Source organism: Podarcis tiliguerta (assembly GCF_965153285.1).
Source record: "Podarcis tiliguerta genome assembly, chromosome: 3".
NCBI lineage: Eukaryota > Metazoa > Chordata > Lepidosauria > Squamata > Lacertidae > Podarcis > Podarcis tiliguerta.
The window spans coordinates 24,141,684-24,165,783 of record NC_139536.1 but is presented as its reverse complement, the minus strand read 5'-3'; the positions used below and the strand labels follow the sequence as shown (position 1 = coordinate 24,165,783).

At 43.1% G+C, this 24,100-nt stretch overlaps 1 protein-coding gene and 1 long non-coding RNA gene across 2 annotated transcripts in view; one reads left to right on the top strand and one right to left on the bottom strand.

Annotated features, from left to right (window-relative positions):
* Positions 1-311: 311 nt before the first annotated feature.
* The window catches only part of SERTAD4 (SERTA domain containing 4), a 29,204-nt gene continuing 5,415 nt past the window's right edge, over positions 312-24,100 (bottom strand). Inside the window, exons 2-4 of the mRNA XM_083433134.1 lie at positions 14,794-15,043; positions 10,875-10,990; positions 312-4,524 (exon numbers count right to left, since the gene is read on the bottom strand). Of these exons, the coding sequence (XP_083289260.1) occupies positions 3,751-4,524; positions 10,875-10,990; positions 14,794-15,028 (1,125 nt within the window). The 5' untranslated portion in view covers positions 15,029-15,043 and the 3' untranslated portion in view covers positions 312-3,750. The remainder of the gene's footprint in view (positions 4,525-10,874; positions 10,991-14,793; positions 15,044-24,100) is intronic.
* On the top strand, positions 20,663-22,786 carry LOC310674239. The gene is made up of 2 exons (XR_014509466.1): positions 20,663-22,107; positions 22,170-22,786. It is a non-coding gene; the product is annotated as an uncharacterized lncRNA (long non-coding RNA).

Below are 24,100 nucleotides of genomic sequence, written 5' to 3'. Positions count from 1 at the left end.
ACATTAGAAGAAGGGAATTTGCTGTCCAAATCCAGGGCAATTTTCATGTACACATGTTGCCAACAATTATCAGATTAAGGAAAAGGGAAAGAGGGATTATCCGTTTTAGCAGGAAAGTCTCAGTGCTTGCAAACTGCAAGAGGCATTTATCGATATATAAAGTGGGCATAATAGATTGACATACCAAAGTGATCTGAAATTTAATCCTTGGGTTGATCTAGCCAAAAGGAACAGAATCAGCCATATATTTTGCCCACAGAAACATTTCACTTAAATTCTGTTTCTCGATGGTGAAATAAACAACCACCACATTTAAAGGTTTTAAATCAAAATGATTTTTTTAATCATTTTAATAAATATATATCAAGAAAAAAAACTCACTTTACTACAACACCACTTAGTATACAAGTACCTAAATATCTAAGCTTAAAACATCAGATGTTTGACATATATTGGAAAAGAACAGATTTTTCTATTCTCAACTGAATATAAACACAAGAAAAATCAGCAATTAAAAAAATGGTCCATGTGGACAAATGACTAAATGATCCTACTCATACACTGTATGAATGAGACCTATATTTAATATCGATAGCAATTTTTAAAAATGCTTTTGTCTTGGAGAAATAAGGTAGGATAATTTTTAAAAAATATTAGAATTGATCATCCTTGCAAATTTCTTACTTTTGGCATAGATAAAGGTTATATTTAATTCTCTGCAGAATTTTCTTTGTATTTCCAAGAAATACACCCAAGAAAGGTAGAAATATCTTCAACACAATCATACCTTATGCAAATGACAAGCTGTTAACGATGACAACAGAATGTGTTGGTCTACTGTACAATCTCACCTAGGTGTTTTAAAAAGAATGCAGGAGGGTGGGTGGAGCAGAACAAAGGAAAACACTGAAATCCATAATGAAGTTGTCCCTGGTCAAGGACTTGGTTCTTCATGGCTGGCTCCTAAGATGTTGAGCTTACTGCTTTGCATCCCTTCCCAGCTATTGGAGTGTCCCTCACCTGCCCCATCTGCTTGCTTGTGTAGTTCTATGACTAGTCCCATGTTCTCAGATTTGGAACCCCTGTTAAAATCCACCCATATTATCCTCCTTCCCCTGCTCAGCTCTGGCTTGCAGCAGATGTGGAAGCATAACAGCTTGGCTAACCTGGTGGCCCATGGGTGTCACAAACAGACAAGGGCACTGCAAGGTCACCCACTGCACTGCCCACTCACATTCCTGAATCCTACATATTTCAAATTGGTTTAAAATCCCTATCACATTTTCAGCTTTGTCCCTACAGTGAGCTCCCAGTTCCATTGTTAAAATAAAACAAGGGGAAATTCTCACTGGTTGCTAGTTGCAGGTACCTAGGCCACCACCATACAGATAATCCCTGGGATCTACAATGGACCTTCCATATCTGCAATGAGGTCGGATGGTTCTCAGGTCAAACCTGAGCATAGGAAGTGCCTTATACTGTGCCAGACACTGTATCCACCTTGCCAAATATTGTATGCTCTGGCTGGCAGCAGCCCTCTGGCAGAAGTCCTTCCCATCACATCCTGGCTGAGAACTGCATCAAAAGTGTGCCCATAGGGGAACAGGAGCTGCTGAATAGTTAGTTAGCCTCACTTGGCCCTTTGTCTGCAACCTGTAGACTGTAGGGTGAGGAATGAGAGATTTGAGAGATACTATGGAAGTCACTTTCCAATGACCTATTTATTGTGACTTCATCCCAATTTGTTTACGGGTAGGTTAGACGTTTTCCAGCACATTTCCCCATCACTTTCCATATCACAAAACGTCTGAATTTGCAGGTGGGGGATTTGCAGGTTAAATCAACAGCACAACCTGAATTTGCTGGTACATGATTGAATCCCACTTGAAAATAGCACAATCTGGAAGTGCCCATAGTTATTTGAGTAATCCATGTGGCTATTGCACTGGGAATAAAAAACAGAGGTTTAAGGGAACAGCAAACAGGCCTTGAAGATCAAACACCCCCCTCTTTCTTTTGTGTGGGGTGTGTGGCGGGAGGTTACAATTGAATACACCATGCTGAGAATTTGGAATTCTGTGGTGACTGAAACATAGATTAAGTCTCAGTTAAAGGAAGCTCTTCATTTGCCCCTAAACAAAAACAAGGGCAAGATTCAGTCAAAGTTAAGCGTTGTGCTAAAATTAAGATTGCTCTTAATTCAGGTCTTGCTCTCCTGTGGGGAGGATAAATGTAAAGAGTTGAGTGTCCCCCCCCCCCCATCTGGTTGGTTGGTTCTTTCAGCAATCAAAATATCTTGGCGATTTCAGTGGGGCAACATTCATGGTGTGCCTAACCCTCCCCCTGTTACGTGTGGGATTCAAACAGGCTGAACTTCAGCCAGATCCTGCTCAAAATGTGAGTTTTAAATTGAAGACACCTGAAAATGAACAAAATGTGCTTCTTACAATTGAAGATTATCCCCCCTGTTTCTCCAAGATAATCTTTAAAAAATAAAAATAAAACCCTTACATTCATTTCAGATAAAATCTTATATCACCACATCATTTAGTAACATTGTGCTTTTCTTCCCCAAAATAAAAAAAAAAACCCTAAAGTTATATGAAACCCCAGTACATGCTCTTTACAATTTTAAAGAGAGAAAATGATGTGAAACAGAATAAAGTATAAAGCATGCCACTGGTTCATGAACTTCATTATACCAGGAAAAAAAAGGGAAAAATCACAGCAACAGACAGTTGCCATAGAAATGTTCAAGCAGCTAATGCTTGTTTACAAGAGACATGTCTCTATTGTTTCTTTTTCTTCTTCAGTCCTTCCTAACTATGGCAAATCAAAAAGCAATTGAGCAAAAACGAAGAATAGATGCATTTGAATAGGAAATCAAACACAGTATTTCAAAGGATACAGGTTTCTAATAATATTTGATCCACCCTGTTATTATTATTTTATTTCCTGTTTAGGTTACATCCCTGCTGAAGCTGTTTTTGTTTTCGTTTGTTTGTTTGTTTTTTAAAAAACAACAACAACTTAATTTTCACCCTGGAAAAATTAAGATTAAAAAGTAAGGCACCAAAGAAATTCTGCCCTTTATAGCAACAAACCACCATAAGGCTCGCTCATTCTCGCAGCTTAGCTGAAAACTGTGCATGTGCTGGAACTGTTTGCTTCTGATTAAGATTCCATAAAAGGTCTTATTGCAACCAGTTGGGTCAGCTGAACCAGACACATAAATACATCTGAATGGTATCAATACTAGATAACGATATGGGTGTTTTCCTCTTCAACTCTCCCTAGTCTTTCTCACGGCCATTATTCTTGGGCAAGAAGTAGACCTCCCCCTTTGCTGGTAATAATTTGTTTATCAGATATATAATTAATTGATACGCACAAAGGAGATTCCTCTTAATACATGTCAGACTCCCCAGGGGACTAGGTGAAAAGGGTTGTGTGTTTTCTCCGTCTGGTTTATTGGTTTTCCTCAGCAACAAAAGCTAAAATACACATTGCAATTCAACTGAGCTCTTTATGAAGATTCCATATATGTATCAATAGCTCTGCGATGCAGACCATACATACATACACTCCAACGCACTCTGCTGCCAAGTCCTTTAAACTATCCATGAAGCTTGTGATATGATTGTATTGGCTGTATAAAACTATCAGAAAAATTCATCCGGAATGAAATATTGTTCGACAAATTCAACATGCTTGTGCGTGCTTTAGAACTGCAGTTATTAGGAAGGTGGTTCATATTTTACTTCCTTTACTGCAACATATTTTGCCACCTGGTAAGCATTCCCTTTTTCGTAAGGATTTCTTCCAAGATTCGTTCATGTTGCTCTTGTCAGCACGCCCCGTCTCAAAATAATCATAACATTTGCTTTTACATGCAATGCCATGGTCGCTTTTCATAGGCTCCCAATCTGAGGCACGGTCTCGTTCTATATCGTGGCTTCCTTTCTCATTGGTTAATACGGTCTTGTCCTGGTTCCCATGCAGCCCAGCATTAGTAATGAAAATTTCATTGATGTGTATCTGATCATCGCTCCGGTAAACTGGGGTGCTGCCAACACCATATTCCGCCTGTTGGGAACAACTTGGCATAGATATCGAGGAGGAAGAGGAGGAGGAGGAAGAGGAGGAGGAGGAGGAGGAAGAAGAAGAAGAAGAAGAGGAATTTCCCATTGCAGAATTAGCAGACAATGGCAAACTTAAATAGTGGCTGCTGCATTCTTGGTAAAAACAGCAGGTGTGGATCTTTTCGCAGTCCTCCCTTGCCATCCGAAGGCGTTTTCTATAAGGACAGTCATGAGAAACAAACCACTCCTGGGCAGAGGCCCCCCCAAAGGAGCAAGCAGGGAAACACCAGTTGTTTTGCATGATAATTTCCCCATGAATTCTCTTCATTAAATTGTTTATGAGGACGGATCTCCTTAAGTAGACTTCGGGGTCGTCAATGTACTTCAGTTTTTCCAAAGACATGTAAAGGATATGCGCCCGCTCCTCAAAGACGGATATCGTCTACAGATGAAAGAGAGAGGGGATAACAACAACAAATTATTAATATTCTGTTGGGAGCCGCCCAAAGTGGCTGGGGAAACCCAGCCAGATCAGTGGGGTATAAATAAATAATTATTATTATTATTAAGATGGGTGTAATGCAGGTCAGCTGAAACATGTTGTTGAGATTCTACCTGTCTGACCATCATTTAACACTTAGGGCAGTCATATTTATTTTAAGACAGGGGTGCCCAAACTTTTTTCAAAGAGGGCCAGATTTAATGAAGTGAACATGCATGAGGGCCGGCCATAGTTATTGACCTTTTTTTTAGGATTGAAGTTTTACAATTTTACCCCAAAGTTGTTGAGTCTTTTTTTACAAATTTACCCCAAAGTTGTTGAGCTTCTTTGAGGATTGAAGTTGTTGAGCTTTTGGGGGGATTTCCCCCCAGGAAATAAACTGCCACAGGGGCAGAGATTGCACCAGCAGGCCGGATTAGGTCCCTGAAACGGACTTTGAACATGCCTGTTTTAAGACCCCTCTGCTCTGCCCTCTAGCACATTCAACTCCCCCAAACCAGTAGCTGATTAGTGGGCTTGTCATTACCAAAGTGCAGCCCAGGAAAGCTAGTTAGTCAATAGCCAAGATCTGAAGGAATCGAGACCCTATGGTCCCAGGAGAAGGGCTGTAGCCTAATGGTAGAGCATCTCTTTTGCACGCAGAAGGTCCCAGGTTCAATCCCAGGCATCTCCAGGTAGCACTGGGGAAAGACTTCTGTCTGAAACCCTGGACAGCTGCTGCCGGGCAGTGTAATGAGCTGGATGAACCAACAGTCTGAATTATAATAAGGCAGCAACCTATGTTCCTGTGTTTCCGGTGCTGGGATATTGACATTTTTCAATGTTAGTTCAGCTGTGAGGAATCTTCTTGAGCCAAACTGTGTCCTTGTGGAGAATAGTGTATATGCAGAAAGGGGAAAAACTGAAACAAACCAAAAATTATCTGTACTTTTGAGCAGTACCATACTTCCTCCAACAATCGTTAGCTTCCATGGCAGGGGAAAAATATTTCTAATGAAGAAATGACTCAAATGAGATTTGCAGGAACGTGAATTAACCAGAGGGTTAATTTAACCAGAGATGTTTTTATCTGGGAAAAAGCTTCTTTCCTTATAATACACAGGCTAATTTCTAATACACAGGCTAATTTCATATCCATAACAGACTCTCAAGAGACTTTCCTTCCTTGGAGTTTTTTAAGCAGAGGTTAAGCAGAGGCTGTCTGTTGTGTATGGTTTAGTTCAGATTCCTGCATTGCAGAGGGCTGAACTAGCTGGTCCTTGGGGTGCCATCCAGCACTACAATTCTGATACTATGAACTCAGCAACCCTTAGGTATCTATATGTCCCTATCATAAGGCATAGAGCTGTCCTTCTGTTTGCCAAAGGGACTGCAATCCCGCAGGAATTCATGCTGGAAAAGCGGGAAGATGTTCCCCTTTTCACTGCAGTCCCTTCCCTAATGGTTTTCTAGAGGGATCCAAGAAGCATTCCAGGGAAAGGATGGTGATGGATATGCCTAGAATCTCCACTGGTGCTTCACTGAGCAGCATACCCAACCTCCTTAACCCACAAAAAACAAATTGTATTTTAAAAAGAAAGAAAAAGTAATGTGGCAACTGGTGTCAGCTGTGAGAGGCAGCATGGTGTAGTGGTTAAGAGCGGTGGACTCGTAATCTGGTGAACCGGGTTCGCTTCCCCGCTCCTCCACATGCAACTGCTAGGTGACCTTAGGCTAGTCACACTTCTCTGAAGTCTCTCAGCCCCACTCACCTCACAGAGTGTTTGTTGTGGGGGAGGAAGGGAAAGGAGAATGTTAGCTGCTTTGAGACTCCTTCGGGTAGTGATAAAGCGGGACATCAAATCCAAAATTCTTTGACAAGTTCTGTCACTGTGCCTGTTTCCTGCTGCAACCTTCTGCCCCATCATCTGCTGCTGTTGTCTCTGGTGGTCGTTAGCCCCTGCCCTGTTTTCTTCCTGCCACCTGAAGGTACACTGTCACTTCCTGTTTTGTGAAGCGGCTTCTTGCTATTTGCATAGGAGCAGAAGCAGATACAGAAAACAGGAAGTGATGTCATCTATTTCTTTATGCAGCAGGCTAGAGTAGAATTTCTTCAAGTTCAGAAGCCTTGGTGAAGGAAGCGTGGGCTACCAGCCCATAGATTTGCTCTTGGCACCATTGCCTCCTTTCTTCCTCTCTTGATAGATTAAGATAAGCCAAACATACGCAAATATTGTATGAGAAGAAAAAGATATTCCTCTCTGTGTCTTGTTTTTCTTGTTCCGATTTTCCCTTGTGGCCAAAGAATTTTGGCAGAGAGGAAAAATCTTTCCTATGGAGATAATAAGGCTATTTTCCAACGGTCCATTTTTCTCATAGCCTCTCTCAAAACAATGCAGCATCCTTTCCCTTTGAGCAAAACCTTCTGTGCATCTTGACAACACTTCTGGTGCTTTAGAAACTAGTTCCAGGCTTTGCACTATCCCACTTTGAAACGGAATTCATTATTAATTTCTAACAAACGGCTATTTCTAGGGGAAATATGCAATGCAAAAAAAAAGCACGCTATAAGTGAAAAAAAGGTGAAGTACCGTATTTTTTGCTCTATAAGACTCACTTTTTCCATCCTAAAAAGTAAGGGGAAATGTGTGTGCGTCTTATGGAGCAAATGCAGGCTGCGCAGCTATCCCAGAAGCCAGAACAGCAAGAGGGGTTGCTGCTTTCACTGCACAGCGATCCCTCTTGTTGTTCTGGCTTCTGAGATTCAGAATATTTTTTTTCTTGTTTTCCTCCTCCAAAAACTAGTTGCGTCTTATGGTCTGGTGTGTCTTATAGAGCGAAAAATACGGTAATTGGTTACCCTGCTTCAGAAATATTGTTTCTGAAATAAACACAGTTTTATACAAGAAGTTCATTGTATGCACTCAGTGGTGGGTTTTTTTTGTTTTTTTAAAAAGACTTCTCATAGTCCCTGGCTCAATTGCAGTCACTATTGCCATGACTAGAAACCAACAAATATCTGGCAGGCTGCAAAGCTTTCTGTGAAACTATCTGCTGGTCTCTGTCCAGTTCCCAGTGGAAAACTATCTGCTTTACAAAAATCACCATCACATTTGGCAACCTTACTTAGCAAAAAGGTCATGATGCACATGAAGCATAGAATCCAACATTCCCCTGGGCTTAAAGCTTAATTTTCCAGATGTCTGGGCAATATGGCAAGCTTGCAATGCTCTTATACATTAATTTGCTCTCCGTAGTATATTTTCAGTAGGCTGAAAAGAAAGATCTAAGTTGCAAGGTCTGCAAAATTGCTACCTGATCTCATGAGGAGTGGGAGTGAACAATAAATTAGGTAAGAACTGTATATCTAAACAGGGAGTATTCTGTAAAACACTGCTTTCCTAATACTGGCACCTACTATGATTCAGAAACTAGAAAGTTTGATATCCACTGGGAGTGATCTTCAGGACTATTCCTTTACAGTGGCACTTTTAGCTATACAGTATTCCTTTTTTTTTCATTCACTATGATGAGCTATTCTGTAAATCTGCTTTTGGGGAACAAAGTCACATGTTTTTGTTTCAGTTTTTTAGCCCATTGTCTCTCAAACATTTCATATTTCAGCTAATGCCATCAGGAACTGGATACAGGTATATGTGGTGGTGGTTTGTTGTTTTTTTCTTGCTCTGGAGTTTCATGAGTATGGTGAAGCAAAGCTACATATTACATTAAAACTTCCCTTTGCAGACGTTTTGCCACAAATAGAATTTGTGGGATATAGTAACAAGGACTGCAACAACAGCAGCATTTGCTACGTGTCCCAATGAAAAATAGTATGTAAATGGAAAACAAAGTTGCTTTTTAATGTTATTGTGGCTATCTGAATTGCTGAGCCTTCAGCAGAGTAAAATGTAAAGCAATGGCCTGTCACAATAAATAAACACCTAACCCTTGAACAATAGCAGAAGGGGGCACAACTGGATGCTATGGAAGGAGAATTATTATCATTATCAATATCAATTAAATTTGTATACGCCCTTTGTCCATAGATCTCAGGGCAGTTCGCAGCATAAAAAAGACAAAATATATACTAAAAGTCATAGAAGCTGGCTCTACTCTGATCAGTTAGGGGTGAATTCTGCTCCCTCCTCAGCAGGGTCTGCAAACCCTATTCCTACTCTTCAAGAGGATTCACTGACCCTCGAGAAAAGCTTTCAAGGGGCTCAGAGCAGGACACTGGGGAGAAAGTGATGGGGAAAACCCCTTTTTGTAAACTTCCTTCCGTCTGCAATTGCTTCCTGTCCACCAATGCACAGCCATTCTAAGATGTAAACTGGCTCTCATGATTCTTACAACAACCCCTTAAGGTGGGCTCTAGTTAGGTGCAAGGAGCTGCAGCTGAAGGTTAAGGCTGTCCAATGTGTTTTTGGCTGAGTTGAGATTTAGCTTGGACATCTGGCATCTGGACACCTGGATTCAGGATCTTCCCATGCTTCCATCCCATTCCTTCCCTCACCATCAGTAAAATCTGGACCAGGCATTTCCCAGATTTATCTAAATGGGATCAGTCAGACTTACCCAGGATATTTTGCCCAAGTTTCATCCTACAATTTAGGCCAGGCGAAGCAGCCTACATCAGTCGGTAGATTTGGGGGCACCATTAAATAACAGCAAATTCTCAATTGTTTTGTTGGCTATTTTATACACACACACACACACACATATATATATATATATATTTCATGCCATTGAACAAGGTGACATTTGTATGCTTTGCCCCAGCCTCCGAAATGTCTTTGGCTACCAGCATCTTTATCTGCTAGGTAATGGGGATTCAATATTGTGGGGGAGGAAGATCATGCAATGCAGCAGAATTGGGAGTGGTAGCAGTGGTGGATTGCAAAGGTGGAAGCCAGGGACACAGCTGTTTGTTCTGTTTTACTCCTGTTTTACTCCTGTTTCCCTTGGACACCATGGGCATTTGCCATCCAGCAGATCGGGAGCAGCAAGAAGAATGCCAGGAGTGTCCCAGTGAGGGCCAACCCAGGTTTCATCTGCCTCATCCAGCATGAACCTGAGAGCATGGAAGTTTAGAGCACATGGCTGGAAGACTATTCAGATGCATTGTTCAGAGACATGGGATCATCCCACAGAGAAGTAGCTCCCTTCTGTGTACACACAAAGCTAAGTATGGAGACACTGAATGGTGACATGAAGGAGGAACCTTATTATTGAATTAATTTGTATGGATTTAATAGGTTTGCTGTACTATAGTTTAGAGATGTATGTGACTTTAATTTGTGTTATATTTTTACATGTGCTATGTTTTAATATATTGATTATTCTGATATGTTGTCTTAACAGAGGTGCTTGCTATGGACCACTTTGGGTTCTTCCCAGGAATGGGAAAATGAAATATAGGCAATAAATGAAATGCAATGCATTACAAAAAGGAAATGTGCTCCAAGACTCATTGGGTATACAGTCGTACCTCGAAAGTCGAACAGAATCCATTCCAGAAGTCCGTTCGACTTCCAAAGCATTCGGAAACCAAGGCATGGTTTCCAATTGGCTGCAGGAAGCTCCTGCAGCCAATCAGAAGCTGTGTCGGATGTTCGGGTTCCAAAGAATGTTCGCAAACTGGAACACTCACTTCTGGAATTGCAGCGTTTGGAAGCCAAAACGTTTGACTCGCAAGGCGTTCGTCAACCAAGATACGACTGTATAAGCGTTCAGGGTGTCTATATCTGATTGTTGTAAAAAAAGCAAAAGTGACAGCTATTCCATTCATCATACTAGTTGAGTGCAAGTGGAGGGAAAGCAGATACAGATATACCCGTATTTTTCGCTCTATAAGACGCACCAGACCACAAGACGCACCTAGTTTTTGGAGGAGGGAAACAAGAAAAAAAATATTCTGAATCTCAGAAGCCAGAACAGCAAGAGGGATCGCTGCGCAGCAGAAGCAGCAATCCCTTTTGCTGTTCTGGCTTCTGGGATAGCTGCGCAGCCTGCATTCGCTCCATAAGACGCACAAACATTTCCCCTTACTTTTTAGGATGGAAAAAGTGAGTCTTATAGAGCAAAAAATACGGTATTTAAAACAAAACAAAAAAGAAAGAAAGAAACAGGAACTGAAATATGGACGTAACCCAGGTGGAGTATTTTCAGATACAAGCAGTGGAACACAGTAGAGTCTGAAGGCACACACATGGATTACGTCCATATTGGGTTGATTGCTAGCTGGGATCCGCATGTATGTTGCATTCGGCTTCAAGGCAGATTCCTAAAGATCGCTCTCTGAAACTTACTTTAGGTGTACAGCTGCTGAGTGGGGGGTGGAAGTCCTCCTCTTCCACATATTTCCTTTTAAAGTACGTGATCTTGGATGTTGTTACAGGATTTGAAATTCCTCTGTGGTGAGATCCTGTGAGAAAATAAATAGCATGTAGCAATCTGTCTGAGATCCCCCCCACTCCAAAAAACAAAAAGTAGAAGAAAAGCCTTATCCGTTTCTTCCCCAGTGCATCAGAACTCTACTACATATTTCTTTACATGCTTATATAGCATTAACAAAACAGAAATTCAGTTTAATAATAGTTTTTGTGAGAAAATGCTGTAGGCAATGAAGGGTTGTGCTGCAAGACCGTTTAGGAAACAAGTCTGTTTATTTAAGCACAGTTGTCACAAGCACCCTCTGCATACCTGAGTTCAAGGAAACATTCACTCTCTCTGTTCAAGCCATTTGAAAAACTGCAACGTTCATGACTACACTCTGTAGTAGTTCGAGGAATTAGACAGGGCTGATTAAGTTTAATGCATTGGTAGCATAAGCATTAGTTGCTAAAGATTTATAAGTTTGGCTTAACTTTCTTGGAAAAGGCTGAGACAACTCTCCAAATTATTGGGAAGGGGAATTATTAATGGATGTAGTTAAGTGGGCTGCTACCTGTGAAAATTAATGCTACGTTAATCAAGAATTTGATTTTAATAACTAAAGTGCCAGAGCTTTTTTTAGTCACCCCTTCCCCCCAAAAAATTCAATTCTTAACAACAGTACACTTACATCACCCTCCTCTGGCAAGAAAAAAATGCTGGGCTCATGGGAAGACAAATCCAATTTGTAATTTATTTATCAAATAAGCATAATTTGCTGTAATAACCAACTTGGGATGGTGCCCTTTAAGCCCAATAGAAAGGAAGTTATTTGGAACAGGTAGCCAAAAATGTAATTACTTTGAGCTCTTTTGAGACCAATGGATACTGTAATCTAGCCTGGGTCACAATACTCCAATCAAACCATATGCTACCATTGAGAGTGAAATTTTAATTACTGCCTAGCACTTAATATGGCCACCTGTTTGGGGTTTATTGCATTTTCCTCCTAGTGTTAATTTCAACCTCCAATAAATGATGTGCAAGACAAACCGGGTGGCATCTAGTTTCCTTTGCAGCAGAACACCCCCCAAGTCTACATGTGGCATGTTAGTTAGTGACTTAGTTAGTTAGTTAGTTAGTTAGTTAGTTAGTTTATTAAAAAGGACTGTACTGACAGTTAGCCAACAAGCTCATGCAATGGCTGCAGGCAAAATATAAAAACATTTAAGCAATCACCAGTAGTGAAAACTAGCTAGTCTACAGTTACTGTTATCAATTTAGAATTTTAATCTTAACCTCCCCCCCCCCGGCTTTTTCTCAAATATATTTAGAACCAGGCCTTTTTAGATAGCCAAAGAATGGCATTTCAAAGCAAAGCAGACTAAGGCTGCATACGCACCATATATTAAAAGTGCACACACCCACACCAAGAATCCTGGAAACGATAGTATGTTAAGGGTGCTGGGAATTGTAGCTCTGTGAGGGGTAAATTACAGTTCCCAGGATCCTTTTGAGGGTGTGTGGGCTTTAACTGTATGGTGCATATGCAGGCTCAGTGTCTCTAAACACGCTGAAGGAAACACAATTTGCCCTTCCACATCTATAGTTACTTGTAAGTAAGGCCTAGCAGAGTGTTTCTCAAACTTGAGTCTCTAGCTGTTGTTGGACTACAGCTCCCATCATCCCTGACCTGCTAGCTAGGGATGATGGGAGTTGTAGTCCAACAACAGTTGGAGACTCAAGTTTGAGAAACCCTAGCCTAGCGTATCCAAGTTTAGATGATCATCTAAACCATGGCTAAGTGATCAGGAACAATCTCTTTGGGTAATTTTGGGCTCATGCACTCCACTCTCCTTGCAACCTTCTTTGTATTCAAGAGGTGGTGCTTTAAAAGCTTCCAATTTTATTTCATAACTATCCACAGCTCCACATTTACATCAACATCTGGGGAGTTTTAATTTTAAGCAGAATTATTCAACAAAACTGGATCTGTCCGACCCTGATTTGTTTTAAGTAACTTTGGCTAGAATAAACCACAATTCCACAAGCAGTTCCATACTTCTCTTGTTGTGTGCATACGAATAGAACGAGAGGGGATTATCTAGACCAACTTCTCATCTAGACCAACTTCTGACAACTGGATGGGGCTGGGGGGGTTGTAGTCCAAAACATCTGGAGGGCACCAGGTTAGCAAAGGCTGGTCTAGACCATGGGACCATGATGTATTCGAATCTTCCTATAAATCGTAGCATTGTCCCTGAAATCCACAAAGTTTTGTCCTGAACTCAGATTGCAGATAGGATGTTGTGGAACCCTAGGGCCTACATGTTACATGTTATATTAATTGTGCAGCTTGCAGGCATATGGGGGGTGGCAATTTAATCCTAGGTATGTAGGAGCAGGGACTGGATTTTCATGTGCATCAATGGAAACTTTTTTCTATGTCTTTTTGCAGTGAAGGGATTTTCCCTCCTCCAGGAGTGGACTTGGGGAGAAAAAGGTTAGACCTCCCCTGCCCTGTGCACTGTAGCCTCAGTGGAAATCTCCCACAAGCCATGCCTAGGTCTACATTTTAAAATAATATATATTGACAGCCACCCAATTGACATAATGTGTAAGGCCTTCAGCGATGTGGAAAGGATACTCTGTGTGCACTAAGAGACTGCAAATACAGAAGACTGGTTCTCAGATGCATGATGGGGTAGTAAAATCACCTCTAGACCATATCACTTCAGGCTGCAGGTAGGAGCTCTTGTGATTAAGTTCATGTCCATTCGCCACTCCCTGGGGCCAAAAAATAAAGTCCTACCAAAAAGAGGCATGTCAGGGAGAGCAATGACCTACAGTTGATCTGAATGGCATCCCAGATTATCTACCTGGAGTCTCAGTCTCTCTCTCTCTCTCTCTCTCTCTCTCTCTCTCTGTGTGTGTGTGTGTGTGTGTTACCTCTGAACATCAGTCATGTTAATTCCTACCCCTAGCCTGAAGTAGCATCATCTAGACACATATTTGTCGCTTCATCTTCTCTCTGTGAGGACTATGCCCCAAAGACACTCTTTTGTCTTTATTATTCCCTCTTATGCTCTGGGACTCCTCTGTACCACCAAAAGCAAGCTCTGGGATTTGGTGAGTCTCTTTGATTTTTTTCTTTTCTTTTCAAAGCCAGCCACTGCAAAGCATCTATTTCCTCTGGTTTGAGTCAGGGCACCTTCAGTCTTTGTCCCACACTTATCTCCCACACCGGAGGGGCTCAGAGTGAGATCTTAACACCTGCAAAAGTGCATTGGAGCAGGTGGTGCAAAACTAGCCTCCCCAGATAACTAAAATGCTAATCCTTTAAGGCAGTTCTAAGTGGCCGCAAAAGATTCCTGCACAGATGCCTTTGCCCTGACACTTTTGCTTACAGAGCAGAGCGGCAGGAGCAGCCCTGATAACGGAACAAAGCCTTCAAGTGCAGAGATAGAGTCCTTCTTGTGTACCAGAGGAGGACAACAACAATGGGAGGTTCTTATCTTCAGACCTGGCCACCAGCTTTCCAGGAACATCTTGTTTGCCCCTGTTGGAAAGAGGATACTGGACAAGGTGGGCATTTAGACCCTTATACAGCGCAGGATTCACTGGGTGACCTTGAGCCCTCAGTCCCTCCCTGACCTACCTCGAGGGGTTGTTATGAGGATAACACGGCGCGCGCTCAGGGGGGAGGCCATATATTGCCCACATCTCTTTCGGGTAAGCATCCAAGGATGACTACTGACTTACACACACACCACTGTTGTGATTTTGGAGAAAGAAGCCGGAGATGGTGGTTTGATGCTGATGCAACCGACTGCAAGCCCTGAGCCACCTCCTTACCTGGCGCCGGGGGCTGCCCAGCCGCTGCCCTGCTGTCGTTGCTCGGCGGCGGCGGCAGCGGCTGCGCTTGGCCCGGGTTGCTGCTGCTGCTGCTGCTGGCGGCGGCGGCGGCTGCATCCGAGGCGGGGCTGCTCTTGCTGCAACAGCGCGACTCCCACAGCGGCTGGAACTCGGCGGCTCCTTCGGAGGAGACAATGGGCTCGCAGAAGCTGCTCAGGGGCAGCACCAGAGTCATCGCGGCGCCTCCGATCTGCAAGTGGAGACAAAGGTAGAGCGCGACCCGTCAGGTCAGGCAGGCAAGCAGCCGCCCGCCCCTTGCCCTGCCCTGCCCTGCCTTGCCCGAGCGGCAGCAGCGGCCATTGCGTGCCTGCGCCCCGCAGTCTGCCTGGCATCTGCCGCTGCCACCGAGGGATCCTCTCTCTCTCTCTCCAGCCCAGCCTATTGCTTTGCCTTTTCTCACCCAGGTTTTGCCCTCTCGCACTCACGCGCTCCAGGTTTCACGCGCTCGGGAGCATTCCCCCTTCGCCTTCCTTGTCTTCGCTTGGCACGGATTCTGGCTCACACTCCCAGCTGCCCTGGGACCACACACGCTCCTGCTGAAGGAGCGCGCGCGGGGGGCACCAGACCCAAGAGCTGACCTTCTCCGCGCGCCCCTCTCCAAACGCACTTGCTTGGAAGTAAGTGCCGCGGATTCCGGGGGGCCTTACTTCCAGGTAAGTGAGCTCGGAGCAGCGCCGCAGCCCCTTCCACTCGGAAAGGCAAGTCTTCTCCCCACCCCACCCCTCCCCGCCGCCTCTTGCTTGCTTGCTTGCTGACTGGCTGCCCCCCAAATCCCTTCGCCGCTGCTCTCTGCGCTCCGGCTCAGCGGCGATCCCCTCTTCCTTTCCCGAAAGAAGAAAGTGCCAACAAACCGATCCGAGGGATGCTCGCAGATTGTCAGACGATCACTTTATTCTCTCCGCATACTCTGCCTTCTCACTCGCGCAAACGCGGCGACCTCGCCAACGACATTGCCTGCATGTGTTTCTTATGTGTGGCAGGCAAGCAGGCAGGCTGGCTTTTCTTTTTTTCCCCCTTTCTTTCCCCACTCCTCCTACTCCTCCTCCCTTCTTTTTTCCTTCCCCAAGCGAAACAGAGCGAGACTCTTAGGTAGTTGTTTCCACCAGCCCCGATTGGGCTGAACTGGATCTGCCTCCAGTCAAAACACGGAGATTAAGACAGAAAATTGGCTCCGGTTTCAAGCCGTGAGTTGCAGTCCCACAGGAGCCAAGCACAACATCAGTGGAGCAAGTAGAATATTAAACAGGAGCAGGGACTCCGGGGCCGGAGCCAGGCTGTGTGAGCTCTCCATCCAGTCCCAAAGCAGCGAGAGAGCGAAAGAGGGAAAGAGAGAGAGAGAGAACTTTCTGAAAGAGGCAGGCAAACCGCATCACAATGCACTTTCTACACTAATTCACCTACTCTTTGGCACAAAAGCCAGGCGCCTCCCCCATCTTCCCCTGCGCTCTCCTAGAAACAATAATTTTTGTTTTCTTTCCATATATTTCTCAAGTCAGGACGGCTGCAGGAAGACAACAGGGTCATCCAAATTCGGGGGTGGGGTGGGGTGGGGGAGGCAGAAGTTGGAAAGGGAATGGATAGCCAGCAGCATGTTACAAATTAAAGTCTGTCTGGACAAGATTGATGAAGCAGGAGGTCAAGACTTAGAACAATAAGAAACAAAAAATATTCGAGACTGCTTGGAGAAGCCCCTTGCTGTTTCAACTGAGTGAGAGGAGGAATTGCAGTTGCACATAGCGCCGGGGCCAAAAGCGAAGGACCACCTTTTTGAAATTCCCAGATTCAAATGGTTAACAGATCAAGCCTTGCAATATTTCCACCGGCTTCTGGATGAAAAATGTGGAAAGGCTACTTAAGTGCTCCGGATTTAGCAGCGGGGCTCCTTAACCTATTCTGTTGTCTAGCAGACTGCAAAATTGTCATTTATCCATGGATTCTGTTGCATAACTCTGCATTTGGAAGCTATGCGTCTGAAATATGTTCCTTTCTTTCTTAGCAAAGTCCATCCTCACTCTAACTACCCCCAGCAAATTAGTCACAGTTAAGCCCCTTTGAAATTGATGGGGCTTAAGCTACTCACCACTAACTTGATCCACACTGATTTCAATAGGACTTAAGTATCACTAAATTTCCTGCAAGAGAGATCCACATTTTGGAGGGGTTTACTATTTGTCTTACGTAAATTTTAAATAAAGTCATACAAGGGAGCCAATTCATTAATGGTGAAAACAGAGGCAACTACATTTGAAGCTGCTGTAGCTCCCTCACTGAACCAATTATTGCTATGTGACCCCATTTGTGAAGTGGCTAGATCCACACACACTCTCTAAAACACTGCTGTTGAATGCAAAGGCTTTTTCATGATGGTCAGTCTTCAAAGCTGACACTGACAATATAAAAGCAGTATAGCTTTTCAAACACAAACCACAGAATCACAGAATTGTAGAGTTGGAAGGGACTATGAGGATCATCTAGTCCAACCCCATGGCAATGCAGGAATCTTTCACCCAATGTGAGGCTTGAACTCACAACCCCAAGATTAAGAGTCTCATGCTCTACCGACTGAGCTATAGTGAACATCATAAAGAAGAGTGGAGTCCAGATGGATAAATGCATAGAGACCTATTTTACTTCATACATGCATTGCCCTTGCTGCATCAGGCCTAATAAAGATCTTATGCCTTGCATTACAGCTCTCTAGCACAAAGGGCATGAGTGGCGCTGTGGTCTAAACCACTGAGGCTCATGGGCTTGCTGATCGTAAGGTCAGCAGTTCAAATCCAAGTGACGGGCTGCCAACCTAGCAGTTTGAAAGCATACCAGCACAAGTGGATAAATAGGTACCGCTGCAGCGGGAAGGTAAATGGTGTTTCCATGTGCTCTGACACTCATCACGGTGCTCCGTGCACCAGAAGCGGTTCAGTCATGCTGGCCACATGACCCAGAAAAGCTGTCCCTTGGCCTGAAAGTAGAGGTGAGCGCTACATTCCATAGTTGAATTTGACTGGACTTAACCATCCAGAGGTCCTTTTTTACCTCTCAAGCACACACATTTTGTAGGCAACACACTGAGATTCCATTCCTCTAAATTGTTTGATTGCTTCTGTAACTTGGCACACTCCTACTGAATTCAATGGGACTTCTTCCCAGTAAATGTGCATGGTACTGCAGCCTTAGTGAGGAGGTGAAAGAGAAATATTATGGAAGATTGCAAAAGGTGGTATTCAGAAATACCGGGGGTGGGTGTTACAATAACTTTTTGCATACAGTAGCTTTTTGCACACATAGATTAATCCAAAACAGTGGAGAGTTTCGGAATCTATACATGTTAGAACACCTCTGCTGCTCCAATGCTTCCGGCTTTTTAGTTCTTTGCTAAGTAAACACTGAGAAATCTTCAGTGCCAAACTTTGCTCAATTCGTTACATTTATCTTCGTTGTGATTTTTTTGCAGTCTGCAGATTGTTGTCACATATCAATTTGCTGTTGTGCACACTGTCCCACTTTATCATACTAACTTACACAGAGTGCCATGTTGTTCCTAAGGAAGAGTTTTTAGAAGCCAGCATGAACTACTTAAATTTCTACTAGGTAGAAAATTCACATCGCAATCAATGCATGCTCACTCATAAGCAAGCAAGGCCTTTTCATTTCACTGGGACTTCCTCCCAATTAAGGGTACAGAATGCTGTGCATCCAAGAAACCAATTCTTATTTCCAGGAGTGTCTACAACCACTACTGATTTCACACACAAAAACCACCAGAAAATATTATTTTAATTGCCCACTGCTAAAGGCTGCTGCATAAACAAATGCAGAAGATTGAGCACTAGATTCCCAGGGTAACTCCACACGTTTTCCTAACCTGTCTTCTGAGCAGTGAAACAGCAGCAGCTCTTTGCATGCCTGATTAGCAAAAACCCCAACTTAACATACTTCAGTTGCACTGCACAAATTCTCTTGCTTTGTTTGGCTAGTGCCAGAAAGGGAGAGGTCCCAGAGACTGTCCATAGATCAGCTATTCCAAAAAGCTTTTCAGCAACAAGTGCTGGCGTGCCAAACCAGTGAGCAGAACCTGATCTTAGATCCTTATGTCAAACTCAGCTAAAAATAAGCCTGCAAGGGGTTTTGCCCAGGAAACATGGCAGAGCTTGAAGGCCCAGTCCCATTTGCAAATACATTGCAATTTTGGAAGCGCAAGTCACTGCTTGCGCCATTCAAGTTACCAAGGTGTCGTGGAATCAGAAGGCAACCTGAACCACCATATTGCAACACATTTAATACATTATTGCAAATAAGTCTTCTCAAGACTGTGCCTGGTGGATCAAATTCTATATTTATGAAATAATTGTAGTAAAGTGTCATGATTTGTTAAACCCCACACGGAATCCTTCTGGATCAGATGAAGAGCTTACTTGGTCCAGGACCAGGTTGCCACAATGGTCCACCAGGTATTTCTAGGAAGCAGAATCTAAACTAAGAAATTGACCAGATTATAGAATCATAGAGTTGGAAAGTATCATGGGGGTCATGTAGACCAACCCCTGCAATGCAGGAATATTTCTGCTCAACTTGAGGCTCAAACCCACGACCCTCAAATTAAGAGTCTCACGCTCTACCAACTAAGCTATAGAGATGTTTTTCAGCCATAAGATTCACAGTAATTATTATATACTGCCAAAACATCTATTATTATGATTAAGTGTATTTGAACACAGCACCTGTATACTGAGAAAGTAAAGGGGTGCATTGAAAGATACTGTTGGGCAACTGGGGTGCAGCTTTTTCCTCTTAGCCATGCCTAGGGACAATCACGGTCCACATACTTTGTTCTGTAGAATTCAGCAGACACCTTTGAAGACTAAGCCAATCCCTTCATCTGCCAATCAGTGACCAACATTCTGTCTCTTGTTGGGATGCAGCATGGGATTAAATTTTAGGCTTTTAGGCATGTGACAAAGAAAGAGAATGATGGAAGCTACTTATTGCTCCTAAAGATTTCCATTAGTGTGTCATATAGAAAGTTGTTATAAGACATCAGCTCCATAGTTCTTGACATTTAGTTATTTACTGGTAATGCACCGCTATCCTTATTTGTAATGAAGGGGTGGGAAGTCAGTGCACTACATATTTTCTGCAAAGAAGTGTAACATAAAGCCTTGATTTGTGGGTAGATCCAGGCTTCAAAATCTGTTTGCAAAGCTTTGTGTGGTATGGAAACCAGACCATTTTTATTTTTTTATTTGTTATTAAATCCAGCTCTTAATCCTTAGGCTACCACAGATTTTTCCCTGTTGCCAGCCGAATGCATGCATTAAGAGAACACCCTGAGGCATCCAAAGCAGCCTGAAGGTTAAAATGTCAGACTCCTCTTGCATTTATGCAGCTCTGCTCTGTAAGAGGCTACTATGCAGTGCTATACTGTTCCATTTGCTCACTATTCCTTCAGCAACTACTCCATTTTCACTCACTATTCCTTTGGAGTCATTATGATGCTAATGAGAGAACTGTAATGATGCCATTCACAATGTCAATGAAAAAGGGTCTTTATGCATTTCCAGAATGCCACTAAAACAGAAGTTAAATTTAAAATGCTTGTTACAATAATGCTGCAAATCTGACTAAAATCCCTAAAGGCCAAAAAGTAAAGGTGGAAGCAATGCTTGGTATTGGCAGGGCCTCATTAGTTACCCTATATTCTGTGGAAACAGCATGTGGTATTGCTAATTCTGAAACTCTTTGATTTCTTAGTTGTATGAAGCCATTATGCTTACCTGTGCTTATAAGAAAATGCAATGAGATTTACATAGCTGGATGGAAGAATATTTATTTGTAACAGTTTGACAGTTCTAGCCATTAATTTATTTTATTTTAAATTTATAATCTTCCTCCCAGCCCACTAGGACCCTAAAGCCAGCTGCAGACTCAAATGCATTAAAATATGATCAACAAAACATAATGGTGATGCATCATTTTATTAGGTGACATACAGTTGGGTACCATGTGAGATAGTGTCTTCACAAAATAAGAAGCTGGTGAGAGAAAGGCAGAGATGGACAGCATTCGAAACTCCCATTGTTCTAGGCGCATTTTGCGACAGGGAGTTTCATTAGCGTGAGCAGTTTCTGAGTTCTGGGCACAGTACTGTGCCTAAGATTTCAGAATAAAATTGAAGAGTGGAAGGAAAGGAGGACCTTTTTCTGCCTCTCCACTTCCAGCTACTCTCTGAAGACTGGAGAAGAGACTCTCTTAAGAATATTAGGGGGGTGGGCAGGGGACGGACTGGACCATGTGAAAAATGTACATAATATTTTAGCTGCAGTTCATTCATTTTCAGCTTTGTATTCTTGTTATTTAAAAAAGCACGCCTAGACATTCCATTGTTGCGTCCGTAACCTAGGTTTAATGTGCCATTCAGCTCCTGGCTTGAATATCTCAGTTTCTAACACTGAGGATGGATTATAACCTTACTCATCCAAGTGGTCTGGAAACGATCCACAATGTCTGGATAATTAGAAATGTGGGTTTGTGGGATTAGTCACTGAATAATCAAAGATAATTGTGCTGAATTCTGAAAACTATGTATTACTATGGATATATCAAGAGCACCAGTAGGTGTTGTTGTTTTTTAAGCAGGGAGGGTCTTCTCAATTCATTTAGAGTTGGGGGGGGGTTGGGTATCACATCCACACTATATATTTAAAACACATGGCTTCCCCAAGAGAATGCTGGGAACAGTAGTTTATTCCCCACAGAGCTATAATTCCAAGCATTCTTAACTACAGTTCCCTGTATTCTTTGAGAGATGCCAATTGCATTAAGCATGTGGTGCGGATGTGACCTCTCATTTTTTGCATGTTTACAGTACACACCATGACTAATGAGGAGCACTATAAGGTACAAAACTGTGATGCTGCACAAAACGGTACATTCTGCAGCAATGGGAAAGTGTATCTATCTATGTGCCTTTGTCCATCTACATGGGAGCACTCCAGACTGCCACTTAAATTGACACAGGGCCTGTACTGAATAGATTCAAACTGAAGCTAGTTACTAGTAGGTGCTTCAGCCTTCTATTTTAGGCATAAAGGAAAGGAGACAATTGTCTTGTATCACCCAGTCCACCAGACACATGCTTACACACTCTAGCACCCTGAAGACTAGCAGAATTTATTATGGCATACCGCTGTGGGTTAAACCATAGAGCCTAGGGCTTGCCAGTCAGAAGGTCAGTGATTTGAATCCTCGCGACAGGTTAAACCACAGAGCCTAGGGCTTGCCAGTCAGAAGGTCAGTGATTTGAATCCTCACGACAGGGTGAGCTCCTGTTGCTCGGTCCCTGCTCCTGCCAACCTAGCAGTTTGAAAGCATGAAGTGCAAGTACATAAATAGGTACTGCTCCAGTGGGAAGGTAAATGGCATTTCCATGCGCTGCTCTGGTTCGCCAGCAGCAGCTTAGTCATGCTGGCCACATGACCCAGAAGCTGTACGCTGGCTCCCTCGGCCAGTAAAGCAAGATGAGCGCCACAACCCCAGAGTCGTCCGCGACTGGACCTAACAGTCAAGGGTACCTTACTTTTACCTTGCATGTGGTAAAGTTGGCTTTTATCCAAAAAGTGTATACCGGGCATTTGCCATAATAAATCTGTTAGTCTTTAAAGTGTCACAAGAGTCCAGGGATGCTTATATCTTACATGTTAGTTTGTTCTTGGTACCTTGATTTCCTTTTAGCAGGTACTTGAGCTCACTTTCCTGGGTTGCCATTTCTACTTGTGCACCACTGTACCATCACAATGGAAGAAGCTGTGTCTGATGTAACTATTTACAATCTGTATGAAATCTGAGAACCCTGGTATTATAATATTTCCTCCTGAATTCAGGCACTTCAGGAATGGTGTGGCATCCACTATGAATAATAAAAAGACATGATCAATTTGGCTATTCATTGCAGGAAACTGCTTTCAGGCAAGGGTTTTACTTGATCTCACATCCAATGTATTATGCGATTCAACATGAATGTAGAATTTTGCAGTGATTTCAGAACCACACCTTCTGAGGATCTCAGTTTTTGTTTTGTTTTTTAAATCTGCCATTTATATCTTTGGAGATAGGATGAAGAACGTGGGGTCAGTGCATGGTTCATTGTCAGAAGAAGCCAATGTGAGGAGGGGTAATCAAAACCACTGAAGTTCTGTGCCCCAAATCCTCTTCCCAGACACAGTCCAGAAGCCTATTCAGGAGAATTAGCAAGATCAAACTTTGCCTGTACTCCTGGCATAGATTAGCCACCAGAGAGACCAAGGCTGTTTTGATGAAGAATGTGGGCCCAAAGCCAGACTGAAATGGATCCAGATAATCAGTCTCATCTGAGTGCCTGGATTGTATGGCAACTCAAGCACATTGCCTGAGAAAAGAAGATTTGCTAACAGCCAAAAGTCACTCAAATCCTTGAGGTCCAAAGTAGGGGTATTTAGAAGTGGTCTCATCACTAATCACTTCAAGGTAGCCAGGTAACCCCCTCTTTCAAGGAGACACAAGTCATTAATTACCTCCCAGACTTAGCCAGTGATCTCTCCTGCTACATGTTAGTTAGCTGTGGTCTAAACCACTGAGCCTCTTGGGCTTTCTGATCAGAAGGTCAACGGTTTGAATCCCCAGAACACAGTGAGCTCCTGTTGCTCTGTCGCAGCTCCTGCCAACCTAGCAGTTCAAAAGCACGCCAGTGCAAGTAGATAAATAGGTACCACTGCGGTGGGAAGGTAAACGGCATTTCTGTGTGCTCTGGCTTCTGTCACAGTGTTCCATTGACCCAAAAGCAGTTTAGTCATTCTGGCCACATGACCCGGCCTGAAAGCGAGATGAGTGCCGCAACTCCATAGTCTCCTTTGACTGGACTTAATCGTCCAGGGGTCCTTTACCTTTTTTTACCAAGTCAGTAAGGGAAAGGTTGAGAACACAAGTGATTGGCCAAGTACCCCCCCCCGCCATCTTCAGGCCTAAACAATAAGGACTATACACTGTACTGGAGATGTCCATAGGATGGATTACAGGAAAGTAGCATCCAAGTCAAGATGAACATGAGCAGCTTTTACCTTTGAAGTCACAGAGGGACCACTTACATCACTTTGCAATACAAAGTGGAAAATGCCCTGAACCACTTGGAAAACTCAACTGGATGGCACTGCAATGGAGGCTGAAAGGTGTTGCTTCTTGGCTTTTATCATCACAATAGAACAAGCTCCAAAAT